This window comes from Ceratotherium simum, chromosome 12, assembly GCF_057802395.1.
Source record: "Ceratotherium simum simum isolate JZ-2026a chromosome 12, ASM5780239v1, whole genome shotgun sequence".
NCBI lineage: Eukaryota > Metazoa > Chordata > Mammalia > Perissodactyla > Rhinocerotidae > Ceratotherium > Ceratotherium simum.
The window spans coordinates 67158705-67179769 of NC_141911.1; the positions used below are offsets into that span (position 1 = coordinate 67158705).

Genomic DNA, 21065 nt, shown 5'->3' on the forward strand with positions numbered 1-21065 from the left:
CACCAAAAATTAAGAGTTTGGCAGAGAAATAGAAGTTACAAAATACCTTAAGTTCAGCAATAAATAATCCTCAAGCCATAATTTATACATTAGTTTATATTCTCCTTGGCCAAGTCTATTACTAGAAGTACTAATGGGTACGAAAGTCTCAAATTTCTCTTCTTTCACCTCGTAAAGCCATGAATCCGCAATGAAAACATTTTAAATAACCTGAAATCAATAAACATTTATAAAATAACTTAAAATGTAACCTACAAACCAAACAAATAGCCCTTGATTGCTCAATACCTAGCTTTGACTATTTTGGGCTTTCTACTTTACAACAGACCTTTACTTACGCTGTAATTTGCCCTCCATCAGTTCTGTAACTGTTTCTTATTTCCTGATCATCTGGATAGTCTTTAATGGATCTGCAGTGACAGCCCAGAGAGATTTTCTCTGATCAAAACATGTGATTAAATAGAGATATGTTGGTCAGAAGACGCCCATGGTCCCTAATTCCCACATGGAAAAGATCCAAATACAGTTTGGGATGGGTCAATGGGGATTTGCCTCAATATGTTTCCTTTTATATCTATAGGAGTAGAAATGAGAATGTGGCCTCTAGAGTGGCTAATAGTGGTATGCTGACACGTTTAACAACTGGCTCGCCAGGAAAAAGAGCCCTAATTTGATGTGTTTGCCGATTTTTATACTGTAAATACGCCCCCCATAGACAGTTTCAAACTACCCACTTGATGTTACCAAAGGCAGAGTAGGGAAAAAATGTACACAATAGGCTCTTGCAAGCCACTGCAAGCTGGCTCCAGCCTACGACTGAACCAAGAATGATCTGATGGTGTCCAGGAGTGGGAAAATACCTTCATATGACAGCTTAAGATATGAGAGGCCTGAATTCTACAAAATACTGAATTTTTACTTTAAGGAAAATTGATTTATTCATCTATAATCAGTTTATTTGTAGATCTTAACCTTTTTCCTTTGAATTGAGGACTGGTGGTATGAGTGATGTATAAACTAATTATCTAATAACTTATTTTTGTAACTTCTATATCTCTATTCATAGCAATAACAGTTTCTAAAACTGGCTTGTATCTGAGATTGAAATGATTGAGAATCATTTTCAATCTAATTCCTTATACTGTGAATCAAACAAATTACCAGTTTCTTTTTATTTCAGGATAACAGTATAATCTGCATTCTAATATATTTCATAAAAGAAAATATTTTATTTCCATCAAATAAACAGTTTGTTTTTTCCCCATCAAAGCCAACAGTCTGATGGTATACTGCTCTAACCAACAATATGTGCAGAAAAAAATAGCAGCAAAATATCTTATTTCTTTATATAATTTAATTTATACCCTATCAACAGCAGTGTGCAGATATTCTAAATAATTACTATTAAAACTTACTTTTAAATTATTTTCAACATTAGGCACTGGTGGAACCAGAGCTATTATTATGCACACTATATCTTTTTTACATTCCAAAGGGAAATTAAAATTCCCGGTAGCATTAGAAAAGAACGCACTTTTAATATTTAATGCAGATATACAAAATCTCATGACTTCTATTAAAAACCTCGAAATCCTACTGTGCACAAATGAAGACACCTTTTCAAATAACTTGCACTTAAGCTTAGTTCATAAAGGTTACTATAAAAATATTGCAAACTCAAAAACACGATATAGTACAAAGCTTTTTTTTAAAGTCAAACTTTCAAAGGTCTGTATTTATACAAATGCACAATACTTTTCAGTGCCCTCTGAATGGTACTTTTGTTTCAGATTATTTGACTTTAGAAATCTAAGTTGAACATTTTTCATCAATTTTCTGCTTCAGAATGGAAGACACTGAGAACTTACAAAATAAATTTTTAAAACAGGATTGGGTAAAAACTTTGCAAAGTGGAGTAGTATACACTTTACATGCTTTAGTTATTGCCCTGCCAAAGATAAAAATGCCTCATTGTCCCATTTTCCTCTTATTTAGCTTGAATTTCTAGATAATTATTTTAACTACCTCTCCCTTATCTATATAGAAAGTCTTTGAGACAAATGTGTAAAGATATTAGGTTCTCTAACAAAATCCAAGATATCATTAAGCCATTTTCCATTTTCAAAGTGTATTGAAAGAAATGCTTATTTCAATATAAAACCCCAAAGTGCTGAATTAAGACACATTAATAACATGGCTGGCCAATTACTGACTTGGCTTTAGCCTCAGAAAAATATTATTACAATTGGCTGTTAAGTTCTTAACTTAAGCATTTGATTTTATACTGCAATACTGTACTTTCCACTACAGATATGAAAGAAAATGAGCTTATTTTTTTCCTTAGAAGAATAGTAATCAGCCATAACAGAAGTCAATTTTGGGGGGAAGAATATCCATGCCAAGATAGGAAATAGATTTTTAAAATCTTAGAATAATTGCTATAAAAGAACTATAAAATGTAAATTTCTGGAAAAAAATACACTGAAAACGTCTCTCTAGAAAAAAAATATGCAATTTGTTAGATACAAGAAAATACAGCATTACCATGGGGTGCAGCCAACTACGGACCTGGCTTCTGAGACCTTAAAAATTCACAAAGAGTAATTAGCACCAAAATTGTCTAAAACTTCAAATGATATACTGAAATGATTCTAGGCCAAGTGTTACATTATAAAAAAGTTACATTTAACTTGGGAAGTTTCCTCAGCAATAATAAATATATTCTTTTCAATCTTTAGAAAATGTGCTAGCTTTACTGGTTTTCATAAAAATATTAAGGTAGTGTATAGTAATTATCATTTACATTGGTCTGAGCTAAGCAGGGACAATAGAAATCCAAATTATTTCCTAAATAATATGGAGTTATTTGGTGGGGGTGGGTGGGGAGTAATTCTCCAATTAAAACTTACTTTTAGTTCCTTGTTTCATCCTTCTTCTAAAATGTTTTATTGGAGCTCTTTACAAGACCTATATTGCCCAATTTGAGTTCCATATCCTGTTATTTTCCCTGCTCACTTTTTGGTGGTGTAATTTAAGTTTTGGCACGGGAATAGGGTGTTTAAGAGTGGGCACAGATCACAGTAGTAAAACAAGAATTTTGAATAAGCTACAAAATGTATATTCAACCCTGTTATAATCAAGAGTTGAGTTTAATTTTAAACAACATCCACTCATAAATTTAGTTACAAAACAGCACACAATTTGAAACAAAGCAAACCTTTCAGCTTTCATGTAGTGAAATATATAACTTCACCAATGACGTATATGGCTACCAAACATCAAACGACAGCTCATTTGACCATATTTTACTGTTGCACATAAATAATGACGAGGCAAAGAACAGCGACCAGTCCCAGGGCTTGCAGGCCAAGGAACCACAGCATGACCCAAAAGAAGATGACGATTACTGGTTCCACAATTCTTTCGCCAAAATACATCCTTGTGAAGCCCATGTTGAGGAGGCTTTTGTTCAGTTCACCAAAAAGCGTTCCCAGCTTTTTGTAGTCATCTCCAACAGGCTCACCAGTGTGGTTTTGTGATTCTTCAATATCCTTTAAAAAAAAACAAAACAAGACAAAAAAAACATAAACATAAAATGAGAAATAGGTGAAGGTCTTCAAGAATAATGACTATTTCATAGTTCTTCATTATCTGCCAAAGCACTGAGCATATTTCTGATAATCATCCAATACTTGAGAACGTTCCTTTTTTTTTTTTTTTTTTTTTTTTGCTGAAGAAGTTTCGCCCTGAGCTAACATCTGTTACTAATCTTCCTCTTCATTTTGGCTTGAGGAAGATTAGCCCTGAGCTAACATCTGTGCCAGTCTTGGTCTATTTTGTATGTGGGTCTCGACCACAGCATGGCTGATAAGTGATGTAGGTCCAAGCCTGGGGATCCGAACCTGTGAACCCAGGCCGCCAAAGCGGAGCACACTGAACTTAACCACTAGGCCATGGGGCTGGCCCCAGAGAATGTTCCTTTTTGATTGACAATAAAACAACTGTGTCTGTGCCCACCTTTCAAGAATATGGAAAGCACTGATTTATTGATTTCTGTGGAATCAACATTGACTGGACCCTCAACTACCAGAACACTGATTTACAAGATGAAGGAAGGAACTGATTCATTTCCATTCATTTTCTAGTTTCCTGGAATTGCACACAGACAGCTGCTTAAATCATCACGTTTATATTCAGTGACCATGATTTTAGGACAACCATTTTCTACCAATCTCCTGCTTTGAGGCAGTGCCCCAGATTGCTCTGTCCTGGTAAGTAAGCTTCTTTGTAGTCCATTCATTTGACACTAAGACTTAAAGGAACCTAGCCTTAGCTGACTGGAGCCTCTTGCTGCTACTACTGAGCAATCCTCAGCCATTACTGCTGTGATCTTTCAATCTTAGCCCCAGCTAAGGAGATTTCAGTGTAGGCCTCTGCAAAGTTTCCTGTCCAAATTCTACAAATGTCCTAAATGCTTCTTATTAATCTCATCAGGAGAAACACAGTTTCCAAATAGGAAGAATTCTGTACAATACGCCCAAAAGTCCACCTAGAAGTCAGTTCCCCAGAAAATGCCACGTGCACTCAATTATACATACCAAAAAGCATTTACTATTATATTACCTCTCAGTCTTATAATTAAGGCTTTCATGCCAGTTATTAAGCTACTGTCTCTCAGCTTCAAACCCACCCTTTGGAATTCTGCAAATATTTCTGGCTCCCAGTTAGGCTCTGCCAACCGAGGGACTAGAGAGACAGTCCACAGCTAGAAAAGGAAGAAGGGACTTGCTCTTTCTTGCTTGCTTCTGACGGTTTCTCGAACCTGTCAGCCTCACTCTAGCAACAGTTCTTCACTCTGGCAGTAGTAGTTCCCTCTAGTAGCAGCCACTGATTTCAATTTGGCGGCTTCCTAATACTTGCAGAACCCATCTCAATGTGCCTTCTTGAGACACAGATCCAACTTGTGGGGGCGTCTTCCTCAGATAGCTGGTTCCCAGGTCTGTGTCTTCCCTCCTTTGAGCTCAGAGACACAGCACCAGGTGAGCAGCCATCTGTTCTTGGAAGTCTCAGTTTCAGCTCCATGGGGCCTTTCTCTAATCTCAGTTTTAGTAATTCCACCTCATTGCTTGTCTGCCCCAGGCCTAAGAGTGGTGGCTGCTTCTGGCTGTTGCTATCTGTGAATACTTTAGCCTACTTCAGTGCTGTGGTTTTTAAATTTGAGTGTAAGTCAGAATCCCCTGGAGGGCTTGTTTTTTTTTTTTTTTTTTAAAGATTTTATTTATTCAGCTTTTTCCCCCCAAAGCCCCAGTAGATAGTTGTATGTCATAGGTTCACATCCTTCTAGTTGCTGTACGCGGGACTCGGCCTCGCGTTGGACGGAGAAGTGGTGCCTCCGGGCGCTCCCGGGATCCGAACCCAGGCCGCCAGCATCAGAGCGCGCGCACTTAACCGCTAAGCCACAGAGCCGACCCATGGAGGGCTTGTTAAAGCACAGATTGCTGGGCCCACTGTCAGGGTTTCAGATTCAGTAAACTGGGGGGTGGGGCTTGGAGTCTGAGAATTTGCATTTCCAATAAGTTTCCAGGTGATGCTATGAGGCTAGTCTGGTGACCATCATTTGAAAAATCACTGCCTTGGTGTTCTCTTTCTGCCTTTCCTATTCCTCAATGCCTACTTAACAATTCATTATATTAAATTATCTTTGTTAATTAGTATAGTTTCTCTCTCCTCACTAGACCCTAATACAGTCACACACACACAAAAACACTGTGTCATATAGATGACATAATTGTAATTATAATTTACTAAACTTCATTTCTTTTAGAAGTCATGACTCAAATCAGTAATTACTTATTGAACATCTACCTGCTCATAGTAGGTGCAAGATGGAAAATTACTCATATGTAAAAAAAAAAAAAAAAGGCTTTAGATATAGGGTTTCACATAATAAAAAGTAAGTATTAAATACCATTATGGGTGCTGTCTAGGCCAAAGGAAAGTTAATTAGCTTAAAAAGACAAAAATCACCTGCCCAAAAGAGCCAATGAGTTTGAGGGAGTTTTCAGTCACTCTTCAAACACATGAATCAAACTTCGATTCCTTTAGTAGAAACCAAAGCTTGATGATTTCAGTCATCAATCATTAAATAACTAAAAATATTTTTTCATTTAAAAACCGCCTTATTTTCTATTCTACATATACAGTTTAAAACATATTTAAGGGAAGACAGTGAAAAAAATCTAATTTTTATTTGCAATAGTCAGACAAAATGATTATCAATATGACTTCTAAGGTGGCCTTTTCTCACCTAATGGTAATTTATGTAGAGCAGAATGTCACTGATGAAGTAGTGGAAAAATGAGACTCAGTGGGGCATCATTGTTAAGTCTATATTTTAAGTTAAACCAGAATTATTGGAGTTATATTTATAATTTTTTTATTACTTTTGGATTTTCATTTCTATATAAAAACAGTGGGAAAAACAAAATGCTGTAGAGATATCTAGGGAGTTCAAATCCGGGCTGCAACACTTGAACTCAGTGACCTTGACCAAACTACTTCCCTTTCCTGAGCTTCAGTTCCTAATCCACAAAATGGATTTATATGATCCCTTTTTGATGCTGATAATATCCTCTTGAATGATAACTTACTTGTTAACCTTTCCTTATTTTTTTGCATTTTAATTTCTAAATTATTTTTTCCTTCACTGATGTGCTGTGATCTTTTTATGTGTTCCATGATAATATACTACATTAGAAAAGAAAAACACAAAAGCTTGTTCTTCCCTGAGACTAAGCCTTTTCTTTTCTTTAGGACAGAACTTGAGAGTCCTTGATTTAGTTCAGAATTCCTCTGGTCCCTCAACGGTCTCTACTCCTTCAGCCTCTAGCATTGTTAATGTCATTTCTGGCCTGTTTTTTTTCAATTTTTTATTACAGTTTTTTTTCTTTTTTACTCTTTCCAATTTCTTTTAATCTATACACTCATTGTACTTGGAGGTTTTCTGTTGTTACTGAAGCTTTTTAAGACTTTTTTTTCAGTATTTTTGTGGTTTTAGTACAAAGAAAGCACCCTAATCTGATATGGTTCTCTATGAAGATTTACTTTCAATTCTTGTACAAACTGCTCGTGGGTTTTTCAGGGGAAGAAGTAGGTGTTGCAACATGTAAGTCAAAACCGGGAATCAGTTAACTCCTAGAGGCCAAGTGAGGAGGCAGCAATGATCACACCTCAGATCCTGGGAACAGCTGGTGGGACTGCGATGGGAAGTGGAAGACCCAGTGAGGACTGGCTGGGCAAGCTGTGGCTGCGGCAGGCTGCCGCTGCTTGTTTCTTTTTTCTTTTCTCTTTGTGAGGAGATCAGCCCTGTGCTAACATCTGCCAATCCTCCTCCTTTGTTTTGCTGAGAAAGACGGCCCTGGGCTAACATCTGTGCCCATCTTCCTCCACTTTATATGGGACGCCGCCACAACATGGCTTGCCAAGCAATGCGTTGGTTCACCCCCGGGATCCGAACCGGCGAACCCCGGGCCGCCGCAGCGGAGCGCGCGCACTTAACCGCTTGCGCCACCGGGCCAGCCCCTGCTTCTTTTTTCAATATGAAAAATTTTCAAGCACACACAAAATTAGAGAACAGTACAATGAACCCCTATATACCTATCAATCAGATTCAGTAATTACTAAAATTTTGCCACCTTACTGGAGTACTTCTTAATCTGGGCAATCTAAAGGAGAGGAAAAAGTGTAATCACTAGAATGCCTAAAAGTGGCATATCTTCATAAATGAAGTTCTGTGGAAACATCAAAGATGTCCAGCAATGAAGTGGATGGAGGTTCAAACAATTCTAAAGGAAGGACACTTAAGAACAAGCAAAAGGAGAGGTAGTATTCTTAAATCAGTGAGATTGCAGTCAATCTCATTACAGTATTTTCTGTATCCAGGATATCCCCCCAAAACCACAATTCTAAAAGGTACAAACAGCAGTGTGCTGGTAAATGTTTAACAACAGGCTTTGGGGGGTGGGGTGGGGATGGTGGATCTCTGATTTGTACCATTTGCCAATTCTGCACTGTTTTCCAATTTCTGTGGCCAGTTTCAAGCTACTTACAACCAGCTGGCACGGTTCCTGAAATTTAACAATTGGCTCTTACGTCTGGTAGGAGCCAGCACCTGCACTCCATTGTAGGGACACTAGTTGAGATAAAGACCTGCAGTGTGATGACTGATATAATATATTGAAATTAGGAAAATTATATTAAGAAAGAAATATATTATGACTTGAGTAGTGGATATGGTTAGATAGAATGCAATACATGGAATGCTATAATACCACCACAAGTTAACAGCATTTTGCTTTTTCTGGTCTGTTTCATGCAGATATCAAAAGTGCATCCAATTCAATATGTAAGTTCTTATTTACAATAAAATTTAAGCTGCCTGATTTGTGAGGAAGTGGTGCTCTTTCAGTGCTCCCCAGCTCTGTGAATGGTATGGCACTGCCATCCATATGCCAGATCCAAAGGCCAGAAACCTGAGGCATTCTTGACCCCTCCCGCTTCCCCACCTCCCACATCCAGCTCATCACCATTTCCTCTTTATTTTACCTTCTAAATATTTCCTTTATGTGTGTACTCTATTCCGTCTACTACTGTCATCCTACAACAATCTACTAACGTCTCTTGACTATTCCGACAGTTTCCATAATGCTCTTGCACACATCGCTTAGCTCCCCCATAAACTATTTACCACACCTCAGCCACAGCGATCCTTTCAATCACTCCACCTCCACCCTGCTTTGAGGATCAAGGCCAAAATCTTTAACATGGTCTATGAGGCCCTGCTCAGTCTGGCTTCTTTCTGGGTGTCTGGCCTCATCCTGTTATCAGCCTCCTTCCTTTCTCTGTTTCAGCCACACTGGTCTTCTTTAACTTCTTGAATAGGCCATGTTTTTGCCTGCCACAGATTCACACAAGCTGTTTTCTCTGCCCAGCACACTCTTTCCTCCTGCTGTTTCTTAGTTAATGCCCGCTCTTCATTTAGTCTCAGTTTAAGCCTCAACCCACTGTCATAGCACTATATAATGCTCTTGCAATGCAAATATGTGTATGATTGTTTGATGAATGTCTTTCTCTCTCACTGCACTGTAAGCTACACCACTTGGGGCGATATCTATTTTTGCTGACCACTGACATCCTCTGGTATCAATGTACTGTCTTGGGAATAACAGCACACAGAAACGGCTCAATAAATATTTGTTGAATAAATGGAGAGAATGTCTGGCAAGCATCAGAGCAATATCTTGATAGATTTTCTACCTTGGTCACTTCTTGCCAAGCAAAAGATGATCTTTACTTTCTAAAGTATCATTTATTACAGTAATCTCAAAACAATGTATAAATGTTTACGGGATTAGCAGTGTTTCTGTTGTGGATGTATTAAACATCCATTCCCTCTTTCCTCTTTCCTACTAGAACCTTAATCCAGCCCACATTCCTCAGGTGAGGCAGATCCCACCTCCAGCTCCAGAGATGACAGGTTTAAGAGGAATCTCCTTCCTTTTACCAGAAGCTGGCTTTGGAAAGGGCATGTGATCCACTTTGGAACATTGGCTTTTGTGGGTCTTCTGGGAACATTCTTCCTAGCTCTTCTGACAAATTTGGAAAATGATCCTTCATCTGTTTCTCCACGTATAGTCCTTAGGTAAAGAGAATTTATTGTATTTGTATTAGTTTTCTATTGCTGCCATAAGAAATTACTACAAACTTAGTGGCTTAAAACATCACAAATTTATCATCTTATAGTTTTTGTAGGTTAGAAGTCATGCCAAGAGGATTGCATTTCTTTCTGGAGGTTCTAGGAGAGACCCTATTTCCCTACCTTTTCTAGCTGCTAGAGGCTGTCCATATTCCTTGGCTCCTGGCCCCCTTCCTCCATCTTCAAAGCCAGCAGTGTTGCAGCTCTGACTATTCTTCGGTAGTTAATTATTTCCTCTGACCACCGCAGGGAAAGGTTCTCTGCTTCTAAGGACCCATGTGATGAGGTCTAGCCCACCTGGATAATCCAGGATAATCTCTTCATCTCAAGGTCCTTAAATTTAATCACACCTGCAAAATCTCTTTTGCCAAGTAACGTATCATATTCACAGATTCTAAGGATTAAGATGTGGACATCTTGGGGGGTGGGGGGAACCATTATTCTGGCTACCACAATATTTTATTAAAAATGATTTCTTTATATATCTATTTCCCTGACTAGCTTTGATAAGAAGGGCAAGGTCATTAAGGGCAAGAACCATGTCTTATAAATTTTAACATTAGTAATTAGTATATTGCACTGTGCCTTACCCATTATAGGCTCATAATAAATATCTGTTGAATTAACAACAGAAATATTCTACAGTAACAACATATTAGGCAAAGACACACACACACAAAATAAAAACATACAAAACTTACATGTAACATCATTTTCTTCTCCCATGAGTACTGTGGTGAATTTGTTCAAGTATTTATAAATAAATTCTAGACCAGATTACAAGATTTAGCTGCTAGCTAAAATTTTCATGCTCAAATCAACTTCTAAACCATTGTATTTTAAGAGCAGAGACTAATACGAACAGATGAATTCTTGAGTCCTTGACTCTCTCTCAGATGTCTGTAATTCTCAGAGTGACAGTAGTAGTGGTAGTGTTGTTATGGCAGAGTAGAAAAGCTACCACTGGGAGCCCACTATGCGCCAGGCACTGCACTTTACAAGCGTCACCTTGTGTGATCTTTCCAACAAGCTGGGAGGAGGCACTGTTACTTTCCCCCGTTTGCAGATACGGACACTAAGTGTCAGAGGAGTTCAATGTCTGGCCATTGACTTATACTCAGTAATTGAAGTTGGTGTGATATGAACCCAGACATTCTTACTCCACCACACTATTAATCCCTACATTATACTTCCTCCAGTTATTATTATATTAATAGCTAATATCTGTCTAACGCTGCTCAGTTTTCAGAGAAATTGTACATATTTGATTTCTGAAAAAAGAAAAGCCATGTATACATTTTAAATTTTCACAGAATGAGTACATTTAACACAGTGAAATGAACATCAGTATCTTTTATTGCTTGACATCTTTTCTCAGTTTACAGCATACTTAAAAGTGAGTTTATCAAGCATAAAAATTCCTCAAATTTTAATTTTCATCTTATATAAACAAGGTAAAGTTATTTGTAACAGTTTAGTACATTTTTCATAGCCCTTTGGGTATTAAATAGAATTCAGATTCAAATGTGAAAAAAAAAGACTCCAAGGAAGAATGAAGAGATATACTTGGCAGAATTGCAATAAGGCAAAAAAAAACCCACTTCACACATAAAACAGTACGCAGTGCAGAAATGCAGATGGCACTTTTCCTCCCGTTCTAACATTAATCATGTTGTGTCCTTGCCAATTATTTTTCTTTGTATGTGAGGTTCCAATCGAAGAACATTTGTTAAATGCAGTTTCCTTCATGATCTTACAATAGTACTCACGATGACAGGCACATTAAAAAGTGTTCTCACTAAAACAGTGATATTATTTTTTTGGCCATGATTAAGCACATACATAAAAATAAAGGGGTGATATAATTAATTCAAAATCCTTCTTAAAAGATACACAAAATTAATGATGAGAAATTAAAGGTGAACCCTTAAATAATCATAGGATTTTTAAGAGAGAAGGATGCTTAAAGATAATTAAGTCAAAGTCCCTTAGTTTAGAAACAAGGAATAAAAGGTTAAGTCACACAGCCTATTAACAAAAAACAAGGCTCTAGAAGCAAACAGTACAGATTCAAATCTTGCTCTGTCATGCATACAGGGCAAATTACTTAACCACTGACCCTCAGTTTCCCCACGTATAAAAGGAACATAATAATACCTAGCTCAGAGTTGTGATAATAAAATGAGGAAATAGACAAAAAGCTTTTAGAATATACACAATAATCACTCAATATACGGTAACTATTATTATTACTATGTTTTTGGTAGAATTTATGTCTTGTGATTTTCACTTCTCTTTCTATTGTACCATGCTGCCTGAGATAATTAATACCTTGGTGATCATCTTTCTCATGATAATTAAATTCAGTTGTATTTTTCTTCAAGTGTTATGACAGTTTAATTATACAGAAGTTGAGATTGTTTTCTATGGAACAATCTGTGCACTTTGTATGGCAGAGCCTTCGTTTATTCACTTTAAGAAGAGCACAGCTATATTCTATAAACAGGCTTTTGCTGAGTGGGTGACAATTTAGATTCACCTTCAACTGTTTTCCTGTTTGCAGCGTTACATGCTGTATTACTGCACAGGACCATGTGTGCAGTACTGGACATCTGCTGTTTTTGCCTGCCCGGTATTTATCCACCTTCTTCTGCTAGTAGCACTGTCGATTTAACTTTGGGGAAATCACCCCCTACCCACTTTCAGCCCATGTGTTTTGGTTGAAGATGTGCCTATTCTGCCGGTTCCAGGCCTGGCCAATCAGAACATGTCATTTCCTTGGACATATAATTAGTTAAGGAATGAGCATGTAACACAAGACAGGCCAACGAAAGCTCCACCTAAGACTTTTGCTGCAACTATTGAAAAAGAGACACTTGTTTTTTCACTGCTATTGGTTAGTTGCTAAGACACAGGACTTCTTATTACTGTGAGGGAAAAGCTTGCTATAAATGAAGTCAATATAAAGTAAAGCCAAGAAATGATATAGTTGATATAGTTTGAAAACTTGAATCCAGCTAGTGCATCTATCTCTGGTCCTTTTAATAATATGAGCCAATAAATTCCTATTTTGCAAAATCTAGTAGGAGTTAAATTTTTACCATTTGAAACCAAGAGTTCTGGCTAAAGATGATGATGATGATGATGATGATGATGATGATGATGGTAAATAATAATAGTTACTCTGAATGTTTACTATATGCTAGATATTTACATTCATTATGGCATTTAACCTTCACTTTTTACAATAAATATTGTTAGTTAATTCCAAAGTCTATGTTCTTAACTATAGTGCTCAACTATTTCCTCATTAACTTGGTTTTATTGTTACTAACGATAATTAATGTGACAAATGTATTAATAATATTAAAAAAACAACTAATGGGAGTTATCCAAGTGGAAATTTTTAGATATAACTTTTTAAAAGTTGTTTTAAAAAACTATATAAGAATACTTGGATAAATGGTTATTGTAAATATTCAGACAACACAAAGGAATATAGAGTAAAAACTAAGATGCTGATTTCTCCTTGCCACTTTTGGTTGGCTTTCCCTAGCTGTCAAGCAGAGCCAGCCTCAATAATGCAAGACCAAGGAAATCATAACTATAATATCTCAAGATGCATACCAAGGAAAAGGGAAACAATTTTTGGATAGCACATACTAACCTGTGAATTGAGGTTTACTGAATGACTGAATGAATGAACAACTCTTAAATCTGGCTGCAACCCCTTCTCCTTTCAACTTGTTTATTCAACTACTCCCACTGACTGTTTTTCAGCTTCACTGGGATTGTAGTCCACTGATCTCTAACTTCTCTCAATCCACTAGCCCTCTTCTTTCTTCACCTTCCTCATTCAGCTTGGGTTCTATGGCCCAGAATTTCAATAAAACTTTAAACTCCTTTGTCTCATAGGGCAAAACCCTAATTTTGGAGGAACTTTATTTTCTATGCCTGCACCTGAGCGCCTGTGGTGCCAGAGAAAGTCACACCAAAGGGTATATTGGTACCAACAGTTTATGACCATTAACCCCAAACAGATCTTCAAATACCTCACATTCCTACTTCATTTCTCTGCTCAACTCTTTTTTTCTGCTCTCTTCACAGACTATTTCAAATCTCTTCTTCTTTTTTAAATCTTTAACTGCCTCTTGCTCCTCTCTTCTCTATCCCCTTTCTCCAGCAAATTATCTGACCCCCTACTTCTCAGGAAAAAGAGAAGCAGTCAGAAAAGGGCTTCCTTAACTTTGTGATACTAAATGTATCAACTACTTAAGTTTATGTCCCTCTTCCCTGCATTCTCTTTTGTTACAAATAAAGAAATGAGGAAGTGTTCCTCGTACATCCAGTTCCTCTTACCTATGCTTAGGATCACATCCTTTCCTACTTTATGTTAATCCCTTTTCCATTATCCTCTGTCTCATACACATTCAATCTTTCCCTCTCAATTGGCTCCTCATCAATATTTATACATGCTTGGATCTTTTCCCTCCATGCCACATCCTCTACTAGTTCTGCCTGTCTTTTCTTCTCCTCCATAGCCAGACTGTTTGAAACAATTCAGTCTGTTTGTTTCCATTTCTTCATCTTTGTCAAGAACTGTGCAAGACTGCCATTTTATCCTACTTGCAAGTTAACAAGTTAGCCTGTCACAGTTTCAGGGATGCTGGCAGAAGACACAAGACTCCTGGGTCAGAGACAAAGGACTTTATTACTCAGGCCACAGGAAGCAGCATGAGTTTCACGTTGACGGTGGTTCCCCTTTCCTCCTAAATACCACAGGTAGCTGCTGCATGCAGTGGGTTTGCGTCACATCTGAGGAACCCGGGGCTTAGGGAACTCTAATCTTTTATTATGGGCTGCAGGCAAACCTGCCTGACCTTTGTCCCGGAGGGAGACATTATCTTTACTACACTGGACAGCAAACAAATCTGCCCTCTGCTCCAGAGGGAGATCCTATCCCTATCTTCCAAGTCTGTTCACTTAACAAATATCCTTAAAAAAACAGTCCAAATGAAATCTCTTAGTTCAAGAGATCCACGGAGAATTGCTCCCAATAATTTTCCCTTCACATCTCAGCCTACTCCAGTGTGGCTTCTGTCCCCATTGCACCACCAAAACAGCTCTTGAAAAAATTACCAGTAAACTGCCATATCAATAAATTAGATATTTTAAGTTCTCATTTTATTCAACCCCTATGCAGCATTCATAATGACCATTTTTCCTTTTCTCTTGAATTTTATGGTATTATATTCTCCTTGTTCTATTTTCAGAGAACCTGGTCTGAACCTTACCTGGTCCTGAGCTCTCACCATCTTTTCACTACATATTCTCTTCCCAAATAAGCTCATCCAAAACTTAACAGTTTCAGTTACTACCAATAAATCAGTTATTTAAATATTATATCCAGTGCAGACCTTTCTTTTGCACTCCAGAACCATATATTCAACTGCCTTCTTGACATTTACACTTGGATATCTTGAGTATAATTTGATATTCAACACATTCAAAGCCAAATCCATGATTTTCCTCCTCAAAACCTGGTCTTCATTCAATGAATAGATTCTCAGGAATGAAATCTGTCCTTAATTTTACAAGCCAGAAACTCAGCAATGATCTGCAAAATCTTCTTTTTCCTCATTTCCTATATCCAATTTATCAGTGGGTCCTGTTGATTTTAACAGATAAATCTTAAATATCTCCCTAACCTCCCTAATTCTTCCTATATAATTCTACTTACCTATCTTACTCGGCCTCATCTTACACTTTGTTCCCTCCTTCACTTTCTCTACTTTAGCCTCCCTTTCCTAATTTGTCTCTCTCATACTCACATGCTTTCCTTGACCCAGAGCTTTTTAAAAAGTTATTTCCTCTGCCTGGTATATTCTAGCCTCTTATTTTCATCTACTAACTCTTATTCCTTCTTCAGATCTCAAGAAAGTCTGTCCTGACCTCTCTGCTGGAAAAGTCTCCTTATTAAATGCTCTTATCACACCACATCCTTATCAGATGAATTTTGTGTTTTGTTTGATTATCTGATTCATGTTTATCTTCCTCAGTGGCCTGTAAATAGCAAAAAAGCAAAAATCATGTTTTTCCCCTTTAACTTGTATATTCTCAGTGCCTGCCATATTTTAGGCACTGTCATCTAAATTACAAGGTCTTACAAGGTATTCTATGTAACCATGCTATTAATTCAGCCTACTTTCTAACTGTCCCCTAAAATAAGCTCTATGCTAATCACATCCCCCTGTTCTCTGCATCCTCTCCACTCATTTGTAAGGCTTAAGGTAACAAACATTGCATTAAACATCTACTATGCTTGTTTCCGATATTATCCTATATAAAATTCAAAATAACCCTACGAGATAGGTATATTATGATGTATCTGAGATTACTTGCTCAAATAGAGATATATAATATATAGATAGTATATGACGAACCAAGACTGAATTTTGGACTGATTCCACAACCATGGTACTATACTAGTTAGGTAATATTTTTCCCATTTTTAAACTCAGTATATAAAAAGTTCTTTATAGCTTAGTCATAGAGTACAAGTTGAGCATTTATAAAGCCAAAACCTAATTTTTTAGATAAGATAGAAAATTTTTGGACCAAGGCAAGGAAAGCCTCTTAAATGGAGGAGACTTCTTCCCCATGGGCATTAATGGATGAGGACTGAAAACAGGCAAGATGTAATCAAACAAACAGTAGTAAAGATCCCAATTACTGCATGCCAGGGAAACCAATATGTGAAGAACACTAATAAATAGTGCTTTATCAATTAGTTAAATCCCAGAATAATGTTTTCCTTATTTCATTAACCATAGCACTTGGAAAGATTATGTACTGTAATGGTTCAACAGGCTTATTTTAGCTTACGTGCTCCCTCTCCACCACACATACCCACACACACACCTTTGTCTTGCATTCTAAATTCTGCCCTTTGTTTTTGTAAGTGAACTTTTGTGAGCAGGGAAATGATACTGGTTCCTAGTCAAAAGCAATTGTGAAGTGTCTCAAAAGAAGATAAAACAACAAGCATTTATAGTTCTTCTAATCTCTCTTGTTCTTCGGCTGTATATAATCTGTCTTCTCAATACCTCCCTTTCTGGTTCTCTTCATTCCTTCCTGTGGATTTTAGTTACTATTTGGTGTCATTTGCTTACTCCAATACAACTTTGTTTCTTCCTGCCTCTTTTGTGCTGATATTGTCAAACATATTACATTTCAATGTTATAGGCTCAACGATATGATTATATACATATTGTTTGATGCAATTGCTCTTTAAATCAATCAAGAGAAGATATATGCAATTGTACTATCTTTTGTAATTATCTGTATAATTACTTTTACCAGTGCTCTGTTTTTTTGGTGTGGATTCAAAGTACTATCTGGTGTCAGTTCATCTGGTGTCTTTCATGCTCATAACTTCCTAGGATATTTCTTGTAAGACAAGTCTGCTGGCAAAAATTCTCAGTTTTTGTTTCTCGGGGAATGTGTTTCACCTTCATTTTTGAAAGATAGTTTTGCTGTATATAAGATTGTTCATTGACAGGTTTTCACTTTCAGTACTTTGAATGTGTTGCCCTATTGTCTTCTGTCCTCCAATATTTCTGATGAGAAGTCAACTCTTAATCTTAATGGGGTTCCCTTGCATGTGATGAGTCGTTTTTCCCTTGCTGCTTTCAAGATCTTCTCTTTCTCTTTAAACATTTTGAATATGATGCGTCTGGATGTGGACATCGTTGTGTTTAACCTACTTGGATTTCATTAAATTTCTTGGATGTGTAGCTTAATGCTTTTCATTAAATTAGAAAAATTTTCAGCCATTATATTTTAGAATACTTTTTCTGTCCTCTTCTCTCTCCCCAACTGATATTCCCATTATTTGTATGTTGGTATGCTTAATCATATCCCACAATTCTCTGAGGCTCTGTTCATTTTTTTTCCATTCTTTTTTCCTCTCTGTTCTTCAGATTGCATAACCTCTACTGATCTATCTTCAAATTCACTGATTTTTATCTTCTGCCAGCTCAAATAATTTTTATTTGGGTTATTGTACTTTTCAACTCCAGAATTTCCATTTATTTAAAAAAACCCAATTTCTCTTAACTAATATTCTCTATTTGATGAGACAGTGTCATCATACTTTTCTTTCATTCTTTACGCGTGGTTTCCTTCAGTTCTTTGAATATATTTATAATAGCTGCTTTGAAGTCTTTGACTGCTAAGTACATCATCTGGGCCCTGTCAAAGGCATTTTCTATTGCTTGCTCCCCCCGCCTCCCTATTTATGGGTCATCCTTGCCTGTTTCTTTCCATGTCTCAAAATTTTTTGTTGATAACTGGACACTTCAGATACATTTTAGCAACACTAGATTACTGATCCCCCACCCCCACCCTGGGGGTGGTTGCTGTTACTGTTTGCTTGATTATTTGTTTAGTGACTTGGCTGAACTAATTCTGCAAAGTCTCTTCCTCTGTAGTGTGCAGACTCAGATGTTCCTTCTCATATTTTTTCCCCTTGTTTTCATCTTTTAGCCTCATTACCTAGGGGTTGCCCCTGGGTTAGTATAAGCCATTTATTGGTTAAAGGTTGTGCTTAGGCCCCCTTAGCCAGTCAATTTTTAGTCTCTACCATTGGCTGTATCTGTAGCTTAGAGACTGCTTTCACAGTTTAGGGATTTTATTTGTTTGCCCCACATTCAGTCAGAGACTAGTAGCTTGGAGGTTCCCACTCTGACTGCTCCTGGGAGGGCACAGCCCTGAGCCAGTATACAGTTTTCCAGACTGTTAGGGATGATTGTGATATTACTTTTGAGCCTTGCTTCTTAGGAGTACCCCTGGATCAGAGTAGCTTATTGTTCAATCAGTGTTTGATCACAGTTTGTATAGAAGCCCCTTGTTCCTGGGAGATTTCTGCCCTGTGTTGATGGGGCTGTGTGCAGCTTGAGGAATGTTTTCAGGTCTGCCCCACATCCTGCTCTGATTGCTCCTGAGTGGGTGCAGCCTAGCACATGCACACTGCCGTCCTGATCCTCACAGTTGACTATGATCCCAGGAGGGCTCTTCTTGGCTGACTCTTTCCCTGGTTCTTTTTTTAAAACTTCTGGCTGCTATGTTGTTGTATTATGGAGCTACCATCCTCCTTTTAATTGCTCTTTACCAAAATCTGTATTGTTTTCACCACCTTAGGCATGGAGTTCTCCACTCCTTCTTCCAAATAAAGTCAGTCCTCTCAGGCAGATCTATGGAGCTCTTTACCCCTTATCATCTGCCTTCCACCCCTGGGCAGAACACCTGCACCACTGCACTGGAGTTGGGGGCTGGGACCCTCTTTTTCCCAGAGTGACAACCCTGCTCTACAAATAGGCACTGGCAGTGGAGAGCAGCTCTCAGTCTGGGCTTGCCTCTTGTGTGGAACCTCTATCCTATGGTGAAAACCGACAGGGTAATTGGGCTGCAGTGTTCTCAGTTTGCTGTGCCTAGAGTAAGGGCTGGGTAGGGGAAGGGAAACTTAGTCCTCTCGGTCATGCCTACCTGGAAGAGTTCCTGTAACATAAGGCTGGAAGTGGGGAAAGGGATGAGAAACAACGGTGGCCCACCCCTCCAGGGTGAAACTGTAGCTCTAGACTGGGAGTTAGGGGGAAAGGGAACTCCATCTTCCTGGCTACACATGCTGGGGTTGGAGCTTCTGTAACACACCTGTGAGGGGGAGGTAATAGATTGGGTTGTGGCTCAGATGCCACAAATACCCACTGTTCTTACTGATATTTAGTAGGTTTTCTTCAACGAAAGTTTCTCAATTTGCTGTAGGCCCTTAGGATGATTCCCAAAGACTTTAAATGATTGTATTGTTTTCAAATAATTTGCACCAGTTAAACTCTTGTTTTGCTGTGGGAAAAGTCCTCTGAGTTCCTTACTTCATTGTTCTAGAAGTCCTACCTTGCTTATTTCTGGACATTAATTATTTTTGGTGGTGAATTGAGAGACAGTTCCTATAAGGGTGAACCATCCTGGATGGGCAAGCTAGTTTTGACAGCTTGCTTTCTGTAGACAGAAACAAGACAGCAAGTTTTCTTTTTTTTTTTTTAAAGATTTTATTTATTTTAATCCCCCCCCCCGCAAAGCCCCAGTAGATAGTTGTATGTCATAGCTGCACATCCTTCTAGTTGATGTACGTGGGACGCGGCCTCAGCATGGCCGGAGAAGCGGTGCGTCAGGGCGCGCCCGGGATCCGAACCCGGGCCACCAGCAGCGGAGTGCGCGCACTTAACCGCTAAGCCACAGGGCCAGCCCAAGACAGCTAGTTTTCTGCAATCAGTTTTGGGACCTTAAGCTTTTGAAGGGTGTTTATTATCTTTCACATGTCCTGTGATGGGCAAATTCTGGGCATAAAAGTTCAACTTCCGAGGATCCATTTAATCAGATGGTTCTTCTACTAAAACTTAAAAAAAAGTCTTTAAAAATTTACTTGTATTTAAAGTTTACATGAATAAAAAACAATGGATTTCTTTCATTCCTTTCTCATTTCCTCTCACACCTATCATTAAAGAGGCAATTTTCCTTCTTTGCTCAGCAGAGTATAGCAAGTGCTTTAGTTGGTAATTAACTCATTTTTTTATTAAGCCTAAGGAAACTTAACCAGAAATTCAAATCTCAGAATAGTCATTTTTTTGGTTTAGTTGCTTTCAATACATTAAATGTCACACCCAGATCTGTTTTTTAAAATAATCTTTAGCATAATAAAAATTTTTTTATGAGTATTTATAACCCTCTGGCAAAGTTCATCAAAGATGCAGAAATGTCAGGAGTAAATCATGAATGATCTGTGAGCATTGAAATTATCTTCTCCTTCCTACTCTCCACATTAAATCCCTGGCAACCCAGAAAGAAAAAAATAAACAAAGAAATAAACATACTAATACATATAAGAACAAATAAAACTACCTTAATCTATTATGTCTAGTCAATATAAAATTTATAATTATTTTGCTATAAAAACAATTTTACTTTTGATAAATTAAGGAAAAGCAATAGGATATACTGGAGTATATGAGGAAGCCATTTGGTTTAAAACTAATCTGGCCTGACCTTGTTTTTCCAAAAGGGCCTGACGTGGCCTGTTGAGCATGCATTGTACATCTGCTTTAAATATTTACTGTCCCAAAGACAAGAATGATGCCCTTAAAGATAGGGATGTAACTTCCCCCACATCGGCATTTCCTTAAGGATAAGCATCTCTCCTTAAAATAAGGATTGATTGCTGACCTGCTGCGCTCACCTTGTGACCACCCACCTTGTG

At 37.8% G+C, this 21065-nt stretch overlaps 1 protein-coding gene across 1 annotated transcript in view; it reads right to left on the reverse strand.

The window, feature by feature from the left end:
- Window positions 1-3116: 3116 nt before the first annotated feature.
- The window catches only part of FAM241A (family with sequence similarity 241 member A), a 36466-nt gene continuing 18517 nt past the window's right edge, over window positions 3117-21065 (reverse strand). The window contains exon 2 of the mRNA XM_087437738.1: window positions 3117-3551. Coding sequence (XP_087293864.1) covers window positions 3306-3551 — 246 coding nt within the window. The 3' untranslated portion in view covers window positions 3117-3305. The remainder of the gene's footprint in view (window positions 3552-21065) is intronic.